An 18,108-nucleotide genomic window follows, 5' to 3' on the forward strand; every position below is an offset into this window, starting at 1 on the left:
ATATGGAATCCAAAAAAAAAAAAATGGTTCTGAAGAACCTAGGGGCAGGACAGGAATAAAGACGCAGATGTAGAGAATGGACTTGAGGACACTGGGAGCGGGAAGGGTAAGCTGGGACGAAGTGAGAGAGTGGCATGGACTTATATATACTACCAAATGTAAAATAGCTAGCTAGTGGGAAGCAGTCGCATAGCACAGGGAGATCAGCTCGGTGCTTTGTGACCACCTAGGGGGTGGGATAGGGAGGGTGGGAGGGAGACGCAAGAGGGAGGTGACATGGGGATGTATGTATATGTATAGCTGATTCACTTTGTTATAAAGCAGCAACTAACACACCATTGTAAAGCAATTATACTCCAATAAAGATGTTAAAAAAAAAAGATATTCTTAACTTGATCTTTCACCATTTAATCAGTGTCAAGAAAGAACTCGCATTTATTTGAATTGACTTTAATTTCATTCATTCGCACAGCAATTAATTTTACCAACTTGGGCTTCTCTGATTACCCATGTTCTCCAAACTCCAGCCAGGGATGTGAACTGGTGTGCAAGTGACTGTGGCTGCCTGGAGTGGGAGAAGGATTCTGGGACCACAGGCGAGCACAGCAGGAAACAGTGCCATGATCCAGAAGCCATCCCTGCCATGGCCACAGAGAGGAAGAAAGGCCACTACTTAGTATAGGGACATCCCAAAGAATGCCTCCCAGTTAACTTTCCCCAGTACAACGTCCCTTGGATTTTGATACCGCAACTTCGAAAAAGTACATTTCTCAATGCAGTATTTTCAGACAGTATCTATACAGAAAACCTTTACATCAATATTTATGTGCCTAAACTCAATGTAACAAATTCAATAAAACTAAATGCAGGAAAATAACATGCAGTGTTGGCTGAGCATCGGGAAGCTAGCAATCTCACACTCTGGTTATGAACGTATAAATTGGCACAAACTTACTGTAGGAATCTTTGGACAAATCTATTTAACAGCATTTATAGGTACAACTTTCACACCAATATCAAGGAATTTTAAGAAGTGATCCTAAGGGCATACTAAGAAATGAACAAAAAGACATGCATAAAAGAATTTTAACAATACAATATTTATAAAAGCACAACAAAAGTGGAAAATTGACTTAGAATATTGTAACAGATCATTTAATTGAATAGCTGTTAAAAAACCTTGTCAGAGGAGAATATACAAAACAATATAAAATTTTTGATATTTTAATATCACATACACATGAGTAAGAGTGGATATGTATGCCAAAACGTTAACAGAAATTATTTATGGGGACAACAATAATTTTCTTTGTACTTTCTCTCACTCCATCTCCTATGTCTCCTGCATCACTCTTTAACATATGTAGGAAAAATCTCCCATAGATCTATTGAAAAGAATAAGTGAGCTTGGGTCAGAAGGTAAGGAAGTAGGATCAAGGCTAAGGAAGACAAAAGCTAAAGCAAGATTTTTGCTGTTTTCTTTAAGTTGTAAATAATCTAAGTATATTCATAGGCTATGAAAGATTGTTTGGCCTATTATATCAAGTATTTCAAAACAAAGCAAAGTTAGAAAATATTTACTTCCGGCAAAAAAGATGATTCTTCCTCTCATAATTTCAGTACTTTGAAACCTTTTCTCTAATGGGTTATTTTCTTTAATACTAATTTCTAATATTCTCTCCTTCATACGCATAATCAAAATAAATAAGAACAAATGCTCCAAAGTGATAAAATCATTTTAATTAAAAAATTCTTGATATATACACGATATAATTATCTATCACATAGCTACATATCTATTAAGAAAAATAGCTTTATATAAAAACATAATTGCTTACTTTGGCACTTTTGATGTGTTGAGAAACCTTTTCAAAGTTTCTATTCAATTCAGCTAATTTTGGTTCTACAAGCTCCTTGCTTGAGCCTCCACGTGCATTCATCAAAACAACAGCTTGATCACGGACATTTTCTACTTGGAGGTTAGCATCATCCAGCTCAGAGAGTAAACGCTAATTGTAAGCAAAACAAAATTATCACGTGGGAAAAATCAAAACCAAACATGGGTGTAATGCTAACTCGGAAGTAAAGGTAGTTTAAATAAATGTCTGAGATTCCTAGTAAGAGATTTCAGCACCATCAATTTGAATAAGAGCTTTTCATACATTACGACTCATTCATGTTACATGGGAAGCATTTTCGATCACTACCAGATTGGATAAAACTTTATTTTATGATTGAATAGCCTATAAGATTTATTGTGTCATTTCTTCAACCGTTTTATTCTAAGAGTTGCAAAGCTTCTTGAGACTGAATAAAGGAATAAGTGGCAAGGAGTAGACTGTGACTTCTTTTCCCCCTAGAAATACTATTTACCACCATCCGCCTTTCCTTGGTGAAGGTGAACTGATTTGGAAATTAGTCGAATATTATCATTTAGCTTTTAACTAAAATATGCAACAACATTATGCAGTTTCCTCAAGCTAATTTCACAGTTGTCATTAAATTCATTCTCAGGGCTGAGAAAGGAATGCACATACCTGCCTCAAGTTCTTGAAGAGTGTTGGAATTCTCTCAAGAGTATGTATGGCTGTAAGTAGATTCTGAATGAAGTCTTAAGAATAAGCTAATCTGTATGCATCTATAAATTCTGCAGATGTTTTCCTGGTGATTTATGAGAATGAATGATCCAGAAATGCACCCAATCAGCTAATACATGGAGCTTAACCCACTGTTGTGAAGAATTTGTGCTTACTTGTTATGGTGGCTGAGAGAAAATAAGTAGTTTGAGGAACTGTTTTTAAATCAGTGTATATAGATAGAAACAGGAGAACATCAGCTTAACTATGGAATTTTTAGAACGTGTTCTCTCACATCTAAATCTGATTGTAACGAAAAAAAAAAAAACAGCCATTGCTTGTGTCAAATTTTGCTAGCGGTATAGTGATTCTTGAAATTCTCTTTAAGAAAAATCAAGTGGAAAGAAACACTTTGTAAATAAGGCTTGGCTTTCATGAAAAATTGTTTAAAGGTTATGTTAAAAGGATTTAATAAGTTCACTAAAAGTGTAATCGTGGAAAATGTGGTGAGTAAAGGAAACTACCTCATTCTTCGAAGGTTTTATAGAAGCACAATTAAACACTCTAAAATGGCTTTGTTTTGTATGAACCATCTGCAATGAAAGAACTCTATTTGTAACGTCTAAAGGACCTGGAATAATTGTATTTTGCTGGCAACAGACACATGCTTTATTGTTTGCAGGTTCCTCCTCAAATCTTTAATTATGCACTGTTTCTGTCATCAATAAACAACTTAAAGGGAAAAAAAAGATTCATTCAAGGATGTCTGCAAAATGTTGAGAAAGTACATTTGTAACCTAGAATTCAATTGTTCGTCCATGCCTGACATGACAAAGGGTTCAAAGGAAGGACTGGTGGGGCCTGAGTGGTAAAAAGAAAAGATTCCTGAAGAGGAATTCTTAAAAGCTACGTTTGACCTTCAACTTTGAAACTAAATGTAGAAACACAGGAATGAATAAGGGGTACTCTGGGCACTTTTCTGAGACTCTGGAGCCCCGGAGACAACAATTTCTTCTTTGCTTAACACCACTGGGTAAGGGTATCAAGAGGCTGAGCAAAGTGAAGAGAGAAGTCTGCCAGACTTTGTGCTTCTGAAAAAGTACACTATCTTTTTCATACAGCTGATTCCTCTGCAAAGCTGGGTCAGAGGGCAATATGCAGCAAGAAATGAAAGCCAAATACTCACTGTGAAGTCAGTTTTGCTTTGACGTTCTACACTGCCACCAAATTTTGCAAGTCATTAAAAAAATAACTAAGAATGACCTTTTGTGGTGAACTAATGACCCAGCATTCAACTACCTTGTATGACAAATGGAGAAGGTTTTTTTATAACTTATTAAATTGCAATGGAAAAATTTTATTATCACATAATGTGGTATTTTTAGATGCTAATTCTTACAAGACAGGAACGGAACAAAAAATAAGCTAAGACAATATACAAAGAACAATCAAAAAAGACTCAGTTTATCCCACCAACATAAAAGCTAATGAATCTACTGCATGGGAAGCATGTGTGCACAAGTAACTTGGAGTACTCCTCGAAAGAAAGAGAACAGCAAAACCTTCCATTCCCAGAAGTGTTACTGATCCTCTACATTTGCTACCTTCACAATTTCTTCCCGTTTACTTGCTGGCTTTTTTTCTATCTCATCCAATAGCGCTTCAGCTTGATAAAGCCAGGTGCTTATGTGAGCAACATTTCCATCAAATATTTCCAACTGGTTTTGGTGGTTCTAGAAAGGAATTAATAAAATGCTGATACAATCATATGAAATACTTAAGACAATAATCTTAGAAGACATTTCAAAGACCTTCAAAGTGCTAACTGTACGCTAAATTTCAAGAAGAATTTCCACCTTCCTACAAAGCTCTTCCCCAATGGATAAATCTCATTCCTAAAAATGCACACTCTGACTGAGCACTTTTTAATTTTAATTTAGATCTCAATACAATGAAAAGGTGAAGAAGAATAAAAGGTGAAAGTTTCTTTTTTAATCTCATTTTGTTTTAATCCCTATCCCTCATTCTTATATTACAAATAATCTCACTGGCCCCTCCTTGATCATATTTGTTAAAAACTCATTTAAGGAAGTAATAATGTTAAAAAATGATTCAAATTTTGCCTGCTCAATGGACTGTAAGTACTTAGAGGCAGGGCCCCTATTGTTTCACCTCAGTACCGACAGCACTTAACATTACACCTGGAACAGATCTCAGTGATACTTCCTGAAGCAAGGTATAACATGTGATTGAGAGAATATATTTGAAAACAGTTAAGTCAGTAAAAACTAGGCAAAACTGCTGAGGCTAAGGCAAGAATTTAGAACTTGATGAAAAAGAGTAGGGGAGCCTTATGATGAAACCAAAAACTTTTAGGAACTATATTTTATAGGATGAAGGAAACTAGAAGAAACTTCAAAGAAAAGTTTGTTAGTTTAAAAACAAGGAAACAAATTATTAATCTGTAATATGGAAAAATCATTGAAAAAATAAAATGAGAACCAATAAAACATATGAGCAAAGTTTTGACAGTGGTCTGGATTCTAAGTAAGAAGAATTTATAAACACCAGACTTATTTACCTTGATAAAGCAGATAAATCAAATGTTCTAATAGGAGTAGAAAGATATTATTTGAAAGGAGAATTTAGAAGGTACAGACTGCAGAAGACAGAAGTAAGGGCCATGAGCATGTGGAATAAAACTAGTTACAATAAAAATGAATATATAAAATATTTAATGAACATATTTTATGAGCCAAGAATTTCACATTTGTTATTCAACATTTAACAACTCTGTTAGATATGTTCTTTTAATCCCATTTTATATTTAGGGAAATTAAAGCTAAGTGACATTAAGTAATTTACCCAAGGTTATGAAGGTAGTAAGTCACGGATGAACTCTGGATATGAATCTGACAGATCAAGACGTAAACCCACCAACTTCAATGCCCTACACATTCAGGTTGATTTCAATAAATATCCAAACACACAATAATTTATTTTTCTCTGTTCATATCCATTACCCAGTAATTCTATGAATTTGGAAAGAGTCCTATCTCAGATATATCAGAACAAATAATAATTTATCGATGAGAACATTTTTTAAGGGAAGAGAAGGTACAGTTGCCATATATTCATTGTTATTATAAAAGGGACAGAAAAACCCTATGAAATTAAATGGTCACTATTTCCATGAAATACTGGTTAACAGCGTAGTAGTACTGTTATAACCAAAGACTAAAAACATATAGCATTTAACAATTACCATAATCATCATAACAATATTTAAAATTGGTTGTTTTAAATATAGTTTTATAAGAGCCTTACATGTTTTACGTCATAATCACAAAAACTGTATGAGGTAGAAATTATAATAATGTCCATTTTACAAATGAGAAAACTGAGACTTAGAGAGCATTTAAGTATTGGGTTAGCCATAAAAGTTTGTTTGGGTTTTTCCGTAAGATGTTATGGAAAAACCCAAACTAACTTTTTGGCCAACCCATAACTTGACCAATGTCAATCAGTTTGTAGTCAAAACTTTAACTTAGGCCATCAGATGCTAGAACTGGTGCCCTTAACTAGTACACCAATATTAGAACATTACAAATATTATATATATAGTTTATAATAGTATGAAAATTAAATACAATATTAAGCCATTAAAATGTAGCAAATAAGGTTTATTTACGAAGATATTAAAGTACACATTTCTATGTATATCACAAATGGTTTATTACTTAATAGAGACATTTGAACTCTTTCTAGTTATTATCTTTTCAAAGGAAAAGATAAAATGTAGTGTAATGAAATTAATTCACAAGCAAAACATTATTGTGACAAACAGAAAATAGGATTTGGAATCCTAATCAAAACAGTATTCGTTTATACATAATTAAAGGAGAGAAGATTTCACCATGAAATTCTTCCTGAAACATACCATCAAGGTGTTGCACCAATCCTCGGTCCAGGTGCGAACCCGGCTCCACCCGGCATTAAGGACACAGAGCTTCTCTTCTAAAACAGGCTCACTGCCCTCGATCAAGTTCTGCAGGGCAGCACTACTCTCTGTGATGGTATTTAAATCAGCTTTTCTCTTTTCCAGATCTTTCAGAATATTCTAGAAAATAAAAGTTCCCAGACCTACTTGATCTTTCAGAACATTATAAAAGTTTATACAACCTTCATTTTTAAAAAACTTTCCTTCCACCTACACATGACTCCCTAGATAACTTACACATGTCAAAGGTTCTCAAGATTCCACAACTTACTAACATGATGACAGTTTTTAAGTTTCATATAAAAATTAAATATTTAATTATGCAAACACCAAAGAATGTAACAAATTTAGATGTGGAAAGGTAATTATTTCATTTATTTTAAGTATAAATTCCATTCCTCACACACCAACACCAATTATCTTCATCAAAACTCTAGAAATAATGAATCAGTTCCATTTTCAGTAACTACAAGTGGGCAAAGCAGGACTATCCCAGAACTCAAAATTCTAAGATGACTTAACATATTGTCTGTTTATAAGCATTACAAAAAACATTTCATCTTGTACTATACATCATAGGAGAACTAGCACAGCTAAGCTTTGGTTTTACACTTGTCTTAATATGTAAATCTAATACTCTAGATGGTATTATGATTACTTGATTTTCACATTCATAAGTTTGACCAGGCAAGGTGTGCAGTCAAGAGAATTATAAAGAGAATGTCGGGTTCCAAAATTAAAACTACAGAATTCTTTCAATCAAAAAGTAACATGCATATATCTACCCTACTTCTGTTGTATCTTTTTAGAAAAATATTTAAACAAATCATTTCAAGAAGCTCAAATCTACATTTAATCTCACATCATTAAATCACATTTTGAAAGGCATAAAAACTACAAATTCACAAGTGAGTCAAGGTATAAGGACTCATTTGGCCACATCAATTACTGGTATTTTTATAAAGACACTGAAATATTTCTCTCAAGTGTTCTCCAGCAGGGAGGGGAAAAAACAAAAACAAAACAGAATACCCACAGCCATGCTCTCTGCAGTTAATAACTTTCTGCATTCCTTCAGTGGCTATGATTGTGGCTATGATTGACTACAGTAGTCTTTAAAAACTATAAGAAATAATTAACTACAAGCAATTAAATGTAAACAGTACACCCACTATGTTAATAGATTTTATTGTAAAGAAAATGGCTACGTTGAAAATAATGATTTTTAAGCTATGGAATAAAAACACTAAGTTCCAGAATGCAGATGCTATTTAAATTTTGCATTGAAAATAATTTTACATAATATTATAGTGGAAATACGCATGTTTCTTAAATCTGACAACACAACATTGAAAAAATGGGTGATTATGTTACATACTGATGTTTCATTTGGTTTACTCTAGTGAAGAGAATGTGCTATGAATTCATGATTTGTATATACCATCTTCATTATTTCAAATCTGAAATAAGATTAAATGGGAATTTAAGAGTGAATAGTTCCAGAAGAAACAAACTTACCATATTTACTGTCTTTACCTTAAAAATGACGAGAATCAAGTGAAAAACTAATTGAATTTATGTGAGTGCACAGATTGATGATTAAAAATTAAATATGCAAAAATTGGTATCGCTTATGTACCAGCCATAAGAAATTAGTAAAAACAAAAAGAAAAAAAAAAGAAAAGCATACTTCATACATACCAATAAAATAAAATAAATATGTAGGTATAAGCTTCTTTGCATACATGATAAAGTTTACAAAGAAAAAAACCAAAGCATTATGTAGGGATGTAAGGGAATTTGGGGGGGAAATGAGACATTCCATGTTACTAAAAAGACAAATATAACAAAGATGTCAATTCCCCTCAAAACAAATTTATAAATTCAAGGCAATTCAAATCGAAATTTCTAACAATTTTTCTAAGAATTTGAGAGTAATAATTCTAAAATTCATATGAGTATATACAAAAGAAGAAGCATAAAGTCAGGAAATCCTGTCTTTAACTACATGTTAAAATATATTATAAAGACACATAGTTAAACAGTTGAAGAACATTTCAGAGGGTCAGATCAGTGAAGCAGAAAACAAAGTAACAGGTAAAAAGAATATATGAATTGAGCGTGTCAAATCAGTGGGGAAAGGATAATTACACAATAAATAGTGCTGAGATAACTGGTAAACTATTTGGAATAAAAGGTTAGAGCCTTACCTCATTATATACACCAAACTAAATTCCAGAGGATTAAAGCATTAAAGGTAAAAAGATGAAACTATAAAAGAGCTAGAAGAAAATATAAGTAAATAATTACATAACTTTCAAGTAGAGTTGGCCTTTCTAAGCACTAAAGGCAGAAATAATTAAGAAAAAAAGCACTTTATTATTTAAAAAATATATAATAAGTTTTAAAAAAACATACAAAACAGAAAGGAAACTACAGTGGCAAAAAACAAAACAAAATAATTTTGTACCAATACACAACACACTAAGCATTAAGAACTGTAACAGGTAAAGAGCTCTAAATTAAAAGACCAAGCTGTGATAGAAGCTACAAATGGCCTATAAACTAATGGAAAATGTTCTAATTAAATAACCAAAACATGTTATTTGCCTACCGTTGTCAAAAGTGTAGTTAAAACAAGCAAGTAGGAATTCTCACTCATAGCTGCTGGGTACATTTCTGAAGGACAATTTCATAACAGGTATAAGATGTTAAAATGGATATATCCCTTGACCCAATATTTTTAGAGCTAAGAATTTATCCTCAGGAAATAATTACAAATGTATGCTATGATTCAGCCAGAAGTATTTTTATTCATCACAGCACTTTTTACAATAGTGAAAATTGGTAATAATTTAAATGGACATGAATGGAGGAATGGGACAATAAAAAATAAAATATACAATGAAATACTATTCCTATCTCCAATGTGTGAAACAAAAACACTTGTAGGTAAAGGAAAATGTTAAAGATATAAGGATTTTCAAGAAAGTCATGAGGGCTTCCCTGGTGGCGTACTGGTTGAGAGTCCGCCTGCCGTTGCAGGGGACACGGATTCGTGCCCCGGTCCAGGAAGATCCCACATGCCGCGGAGCGGCTGTGCCCATGAGCCATGGCCGCTGAGCCTGCACGTCCGGAGCCTGTGCTCCGCAATGGGAGAGGCCACAACAGTGAGAGGCCCGCGTACCGCAAAAAAAAAAAAAAAAGTCATGAAACACTAGATACAATTCTGTTTTAAATATATGCTTGTGCCTGCATGTCTATATGTGCCTATAAAAAACTGAAATGATAACGGGGTATTCTTTGATTAGAGATGATTTTTGCTCCTTTTTTTTTGTACTACACTATGCAAATGTTATTCAATTTGCTTATGTGACTTATGGTGCTATAAGAAAATAATGGCTTTCAAAGTGTATTGTAGAAAGAAGATAATATTTCCTTGAAAAACTTAAATTTAACAAAAATAAAGTTTGGTGCCTTTGGTTGGCATTCATCCACCATAACTCATGAATTCCAGTGTTTTTCACTTCCTTTATACATTTCTTTTCACTTCACACAGCCCATGGCAATTACACTTTTCATGAGCTATTTTCTAAACTGAGAACATTCTTCCTAGTAATTAATATCTTGACTTTCTTACAACAATTATCTCCAAAGAAGCATTCACATTAAGGAGCTGTATTATCCCACGACCTCATAGCACCTCCTCTTCACTCCCCATAAATTGACACCTGTAGAGAATGTTAAAACTGATACCTGCAGCTTTATGTAAAGTTCTGTCACAGGATTAATCATTTATTGTCAGCACTTATCTCTAGTATACGTGCTTCTTTCTTAGAAAATAAATTCAGGAAAAGAATGCTTCAGTAAAAAAAAAAAAAAAAAAAAAAAAAGAAAAGAAAAACTATCAATACTTTGTGTTTCATTCAAGTCTTTTTCCACGTCAAAGACAGAACTAGCAAATCAACTCTCTGATCTCTGTGATTTCTAAGTAACTATAGGGCTAGAGAAAACTCATGGACCTTTTATTGATTTTTTTGAAAATTCTGTTCCTATGCTCTTTACACCAGTTAGTTTGCAATAGAAAGATTAGTTACTGGTACAGAAGTTACTATAGAAGAATTAATAAATAAATTCAGCACAATACTTTGTGAAGAATGAATACTCAAAAAATGTCACTGCTTTCGAAGGTGATAATTATAATATTTTCAAGTACCACCTAAGCATAATGACTACAAAGCCCTTGTTGATGAGCCATGTGAGTTTTAACTCTTTCAGAATCAAGATAAAAATATCTTCTGAAGATAGTTGTTTTTCAAATATTCTTATTCATTCTTAGGACAGAGACATGGAAAAAAGATAAGACTATATTTTATATGAAATGGAGAGAAATGACATCTACCCAGATTTCCCTGATCAAAATGCCACAAATTACATTGGCATAATATTGGTGGTTCACCTGAACTACAACTTACTTTAGCCCAGGAAATTTCTGTATCCAAGTCACCAAGCAAACTTTCTGAAGTGGATTTCTGTACCAATTCAGTTTCAGTAACAGAAAGCCATTCAGAGAGAGAAGCAGCCTCTTTCTTCATTTTCCGAGCCAACTGTGATGCTCTTTCTAGATCCTGTTTTCCCTCTGTGACCTTAGAAAAAAAAAAAAAGAGAGCACAAGAGAGATGAACATAGTGGGAATGAATCAGAGCATTAACTAAAGACCCAAACAGATTCATATTTAACCCCCAAGACAGACCTAACCTTTATCTCTGGCACCTAGAATCACACCATTCTTACTTTTCTGCAGGGGGACAATATACTGTAGTCGTTACATGTCAGGCAACCCTGAGTTTTCACCTTAGCTCTCCACTTACTTCCTCAGAGACCCTGGTGGAGGTTCAGCCCTCAAAAGGTTTCTATGAGTTTTCAGTGAAAAAAAATACATACACGAAGGGCTTGACCAAGTCCCTGCAGCCAAGTTAAGAAATCAATGAATAGTTCCTTTTATTATTTTGAACAGAAGATGCCTTAAAATCCTCTCAATGAGGGAATTCTGTTTAAAAAACACACAAAAACACACAGATATTCTAGCAATGTGAGGGGGAAATAGCAAGATTTTTTACAATCATATGTTTTACAATTAACCACTTAACGTAAAATACAGTAAATGGCTATGCAACATAAACTTTTATTATTATTTTGCTCTTACTGCTGTTGATGGAAAGCAAAATGAACTGAACTGACATTTACCAGGCTCTTGATACAGCTCTCGTATCGTGCTAACAAATCTACACGTTATACAATAAAACCCTGGAAAGGCACTATGTTTTCCATTTAACAGAACAGAACAGTGAAGCTTAAAAAGGTTAAGGCCAGGACATGGAAGCAACCTAAGTGTCCATCAACAGATGAATGGATAAAGAAGATGTGGCACATATATACAATGGAATATTACTCAGCCATAAAAAGAAATGAAACTGAGTTATTTGTAATGAGGTGGATAGACCTGGAGTCTGTCATACAGAGTGAAGTACTACCAAATGTAAAATAGATAGCTAGTGGGAAGCTGCCGCATAGCACAGGGAGATCACCTCTGTGCTTTGTGACCACGAGAGGGTTGGGATAGGGAGGGTGGGAGGGAGGGAGACGCAAGAGGGAAGAGATATGGGAACATATGTATATGTATAACTGATTCACTTTGTTGTAAAGAAGAAACTAACACACTATTGTAAAACAGTTATACTCTAATAAAGATGTTAAAAAAAAAAAAGGCTAAGGCCATAACCAGGGCGGCCTGACCATCAGATTGAGGCTGGTATGACCCTTTGCATTACATGATGGTACTCTCAAACTAAAGTCATTCACAACCTAACACTGAGTTGACACTTTAAAGGATGTCACAACACAATACATACACAAAAACATGTTCTTCCTTTCATGTGCACAGACGTATAGATGATAACATTACCTAAGTAGTACAGTTATAAGTCATGTATAGGAAGAAATTTTTTTAGATACAAAATTTCTTAGATATAAAAACCAAATTTTCTTCATAAGTAAAATGGGATTACATTTCTTTTTTACTGGTCCCATAGGTTCAGTTTTACTCCTTCATGTCTCAAGGATTGATTATTATTAAATTCCTTCTTAAAAGTGAAATATTTTTCTATGGAGTTTAATTAAAATTCATGACTCTAAATTAATAGTACTTCAATGCAGACTTCAGGAGACAAATACTTGAATTCTTTTAAAAGATATTATGATACTTATCTGACTTTTATGACATGCCCAGGCAGCTACACAATTATCATAAAACTTAATGCTACCAAAGATTTCTGTAAACCAGGAAGAAGATAATTTAAGTTTCAACTTATAACAATTTACACTCTTCTCAGCCTAATCAATACATTTTAAGATGTACTGCATATTGAATTAGGCCATATCAAGTTGTAAATCTTTTTTTTTTTTTTTTTGGCCACAGGGCATGTGGGATCCTAGCTCCCTGACCAGGAATCAGGGATCAAACCCACGCTCCCTGCAGTGGAAGTGCAGAGTCTTAACCTCTGGACCACCACGGAAGTCCCTCAAGTTGTAAATCTTCTACGTAACCATTTATCCCCTCTCCCTCTTGGTAGGCAACCATTCCCTCTCAATAGGATCATTCCCACCAGGTATGAAACATACTCAAATGTCTGTCTCTCCGTTTCTCTCTCTCTCTCTCTCTCTCTCTCTCTCTCACACACACACACACACACACACACACACACACACACACACACACATTTCCTACTTTGGTCCCACCTCCCCTAACGACTTCCGTCTCTCCTACCTTCCCCATACAAATTCTCAAAACCATCTCTCACCTCCCACACATACTTCAAGCCATGACATTCTGGCTTCTATCCCCATCACTCCACAGAAATTGTCTTTCCTAAGTTCAGTAATGACCCCAATGGCAACAGATCTAATGGACATTTTTAAGTGGATGTCATATTTAACTTTCAATAATATTCAAAACAGGAGCCTACACTCATTCTCATAATGCCCTCCTTCCTTTGGCTTCCCAGACCTAGCACTTTCCTGGTGTGCTACCACTTCTTGCTACTTAGTGTGGCTCTGTATATATATGTAAAATATATGGTTGCACAATGTGAATTTTTAAGGCGCATAATATGGTGAAATGAGCACCAAAGTCAAGTTAATTAACACATCCACCATCTCACAGAGTTATCTTTTTTTTTGTGGTGAGAACACTTAAGATCTACTTTCTTAGCAGATGTCAAGTTTACAATTACGGAAAACAGCATGGCGGTCCCTCAAAAAATTTAAAAAAGAACTACCATATGATCCAGCAATTCTACTTCTGGGTATATAACAAAGGAAATGAAATCATTATTTTAAAGAGATATCTGCACTCCCATATTCATTGCAGCATTATTCACAATAGCCATTGATAAATGAATGGATAAAGAAAATGTGGTATACATATGTATATAAATATATATGTGTGTGTGTATACACACACACACACGCACACACACACATATATACACACACACACATACATATATACTTTAGTTTCTTTTACAAGCTCATCTTCCTCAAATTCCCTCCTAAATGAGGTAATCCCTCAAGACTGAATTCAGGCCCTTTTCTTTTTTCACTATATCCTCTCCCTGAACAATTTCATCATCACTGAAAACTTAACCACCTCTATGCAGATGACTCATAAAATTTATATCTTCAGCCCAGATATATTCTCCAGACTTGGATAACTTTGTGAATATCTGACATATGCAATTAACTCTCTCAAAGGCACTTAAAATGTCAACATGTCCAATACTTGCTTATGATTTCTCCACGCTTCTGCCTTTCCTTCCAGTGCCCTGTCCCAGTGATGGCACCATGATTTTCCACATAATCAAGCCAGAAACCCAGGAGTCATCCTTCAACTCTCGCTCCTGCATCCCCACATCAAATCCTTTACCAAGTCCTGCTCATTTCACTTCCTAAATATGTCTTTAAAATATCGGCTCATACCATCTCCACTGCTCCAAACTAGTTCAAACACCATCATCTCTCACAAAGAGCCTAACAATGACTTCCTAACTGGTCTTCTCACATCTATTCTTGCCTCTCTGCAATCCACCCTCCAAACTGCAGTGGGTGATCTTTTAAAAAACACATATCTGAGCATGTTATCTCCCTGCTAAAACCCTGCCATAATTGCTCATTGCTCTTAACAAAGAGATTAAAACCTTTACCATAAATTCTAAGACACTGGTCAGATCTGGTCTCATCCCATCTCTCCAACACCATGTTCCCACACTTGCTGTCTCTGCTTTAACCACACAAATGTACCATACTGCCTCCTGCCACAGGGCCTTTACACATGCTGTTCCATCCACCTCGGAAGCTTCTCCACTGGTTTCACCCAGGCTACTCCTATTCATCCTTCAGATCTCAGCTTATGCACCACTTCCTCTAACCCAGACTGGACCAAATCCCCCTTTACATATACTCCTAAAGCACTACATACATTCCTTCATTACACTTCAGGCTGATAATCTGACATTACTTTGTATGGCTACTTGATTAATGTTTTCTTCTTTTATTTCTCTCAGTTCCATTAGGCAGAGAGATAATTTATGTTTTTGCTTACCACTGTATCTCTAACTGCCTGTATAACTCACACACAGTAAAGTCTCAATTGTGTTGAATGAGAAAATGACTTAACTCCAAAACCATAATTACAGTTAGAGATCTGTTGTAAAAACCAACCACACCATTCCCATTTATAAAATGCCCAATTAATAAATAGAATAATATTTTACAAATAATTTCAGTTGTATAATATACAAGGAAGTTCTAACATATGTGTTCCAGATGTGCAGTGTATCAAAATGTTAAACAATGTATCACACCAGTAATCTAATCTTGCAGAAGTGCAGTCCAAATTGCCCAGGAAATGTAGGACTGGTCTTTCTTACTAATCTGAAAGTGATCACAAAATTTCAGCTAGTATTTGCTGGGCTTGTGTAGAAACTTCGTTAATATTTAATAACCAAAGAAGGGTCTAATGTATTACCTAATACAGCTTTTCAATATTGATGAGAAGGTTTCACTTCCACACATTTTTTATTTGTTTCTTTTTTTGTTTTATTTTGTTTTCGCTTCTCTGGTTTCAGGGCGCAGAGAGTCTCGCTAGTATTTGCTGGGCTTGTGTAGAAACTTCGTTAATATTTAATAACCAAAGAAGGGTCTAATGTATTACCTAATACAGCTTTTCAATATTGATGAGAAGGTTTCTCTTCCACACATTTTTTATTTGTTTCTTTTTTTGTTTTATTTTGTTTTCGCTTCTCTGGTTTCAGGGCAGAGAGTCTCAATAAGAGAAGATGTTAAGCCTATTGGATCCAGTTGGTCACTCGCAGTAAAGGGCCTAACAACTTCCCCATGAATTCACTAAAATGCCCGAATTATAGATGTTTCTTGAAAGGATTTTAAATCCTGAAAGATTAATGTGAACTTCCTGTCACTATTTATTAGAGTCCTAATGTTTTTAACATTTCTCAGTAGATTATTCAATCTAGAAATCCAAGGACCAATAACTTGAGTTTTTACAGAGACTAATATTTGTAGAGTTTCCTTGGAATAACTTACAAAAAGTCAGTAACCATTGAAAATACAGAAATTAACCTGGATTAAATATTAAAAATACATTTCTGTGTAACTATTCATCATTGTAATAGTAACACATACATTTAAAGAAATGTAATAAAAATTATTGGCATAAATGAAAACATATATTATGAATGCCATAAAACTCAAATATGCTTTCTCCCGGAAATGAAATGTTTAAATACATCAATGAGAGAGACAGAGGTGGGCAGTGCACTTGCTCTGCTCACCTGGGCGCCCAGGTCATTGTAGAGAACCTTCAGAGATGTCAGCTGTTCATCCATCCCCTTGGGGTTGTCAGTTTGCTGCTTCTGGACAATGTGCCTTCCTGTTTTGATTACAGTCTCCACTTCAAGCTTGACTTCACTCAAAATTTTATAGAGTTTCTTAAAAATAAAGATGACAAATTTTACAGATTAATGAAAACATGCCAGCTGGAACCATTTCAGAACATGGCTTACAAAGATTGATGGCTAAGAACTAACTATGGAGATCAAAGGGCTTTATCTTTCCCAGATCTGGTTCAAAGGATGAGTAAAATGAAATCAAGGCTGTAATGACTTTTTAAAATCGGATAAGAAAACACACTCATAGAGGTTATACTTATTTTATTAAAAAAGAAAAAAAACTCAAACATGTATCTTGAAGGTTTATGAAAGTACTTGATAATATGAACATATTTCCTACATAAAATGGGAAAAAATTAGGACTAAAAACTGAATGTCTAACATTTTTTAAATTACATTTTTTTAAATCCTAAATGCTATTACAAGAAAAAAGCCAACACTGGCTATTTCTGGCTGTTGGAATTTGGAAGTATTAAGATTCTTTTTTTTTTCTTACAATTCTCTGAAGTACCAAGTCTACCACAATGAGTACATATTAATTATACAATGAAAAGACATATAAAAACTAAATACATCAAGATGTATATGACCACAGGAAGTCGAAGTTATGTAGGTCAAATTCAGAGCTGCCCTCATCCTTGTTACTTTAAAACTAAAAAGCTGTATTCTGGGCAGGTTCTCTTATCTCCATGCATCATAATCTTGACCTGAAACACCTCATGTGGCACTGTCACATAATAACAGACCACTGGACTAAGTTACACAAAGTCAAGGACAGTGCTTGCTCTGTTGATCTCTATATCTCAGTAAATAAATATTTACATTCATACGTGCACATGTGCCCATATTATATATAAAACTTCATCCTATTTTTTCATTCTTCCACCCATTCAAGCTTTCAAGTAATCAAACAACCTTCAGTATGCAACAGACATGTGGAGACTGCAATTTTGAAAAGCACAGAGAACTCTTCCCAGACTTTTCTTAGCTTAACTTGTGTCATCTTCAGTTTTTTCATGATTCTTCCCAAGCAGAACACTAGTTCTACGATTGTGCATGCTTGGTCACATTATTTTTAAATTTCTATGCAATTGAATTTTAAAGTTCAAGACTAAAACAGTAATAAGGCCTTTTAAATAATTTCTTCTTTTACATCTTAGGTTTAAACTTTGATTTAAAATTTTATTTTCCTAGAGAATGATTTTTTATGCTATAATATTCCTGACATCCATTCTAAGTATAATTTCTTCTTTCACACTTTAGGTTTAAACTTTATAAATTAAAATTTAAAATTTTACTTTCCTTGCAAACACATTTGTCGTACATTGCAATATTCCTGACATTCATTCTAAGTATGGTTCTTCTAACTAACTCAAATCTATCCTTTAAAATTTAGCTTATTAGTCACATTCTGCCAAAGCCCTCCCTAACTTCATCCTGTGATTAAGATGTATTTTCTTTTTTTTGTAATCATGTTATATACATGTTTATTCTAGTTTCCTTATCT

General features: G+C 34.2%; 1 protein-coding gene across 10 annotated transcripts in view; it reads right to left on the reverse strand.

Annotated features, from left to right (window-relative positions):
- The window catches only part of UTRN (utrophin), a 517,905-nt gene that overhangs the window by 306,039 nt on the left and 193,758 nt on the right, over window positions 1-18,108 (reverse strand). For 9 of the 10 annotated variants that reach the window (XM_024122697.3, XM_024122701.3, XM_024122704.3 and 6 more), the window contains 5 exons: window positions 16,485-16,640; window positions 11,052-11,222; window positions 6,517-6,696; window positions 4,181-4,309; window positions 1,839-2,009 (listed from right to left, as the gene is read on the reverse strand). In XM_024122697.3, the coding sequence (XP_023978465.1) occupies window positions 1,839-2,009; window positions 4,181-4,309; window positions 6,517-6,696; window positions 11,052-11,222; window positions 16,485-16,640 (807 nt within the window). The remainder of the gene's footprint in view (window positions 1-1,838; window positions 2,010-4,180; window positions 4,310-6,516; window positions 6,697-11,051; window positions 11,223-16,484; window positions 16,641-18,108) is intronic. The other variant, XM_055087454.1, reaches the window with a different exon arrangement.

Source organism: Physeter macrocephalus, chromosome 10, assembly GCF_002837175.3.
Source record: "Physeter macrocephalus isolate SW-GA chromosome 10, ASM283717v5, whole genome shotgun sequence".
NCBI lineage: Eukaryota > Metazoa > Chordata > Mammalia > Artiodactyla > Physeteridae > Physeter > Physeter macrocephalus.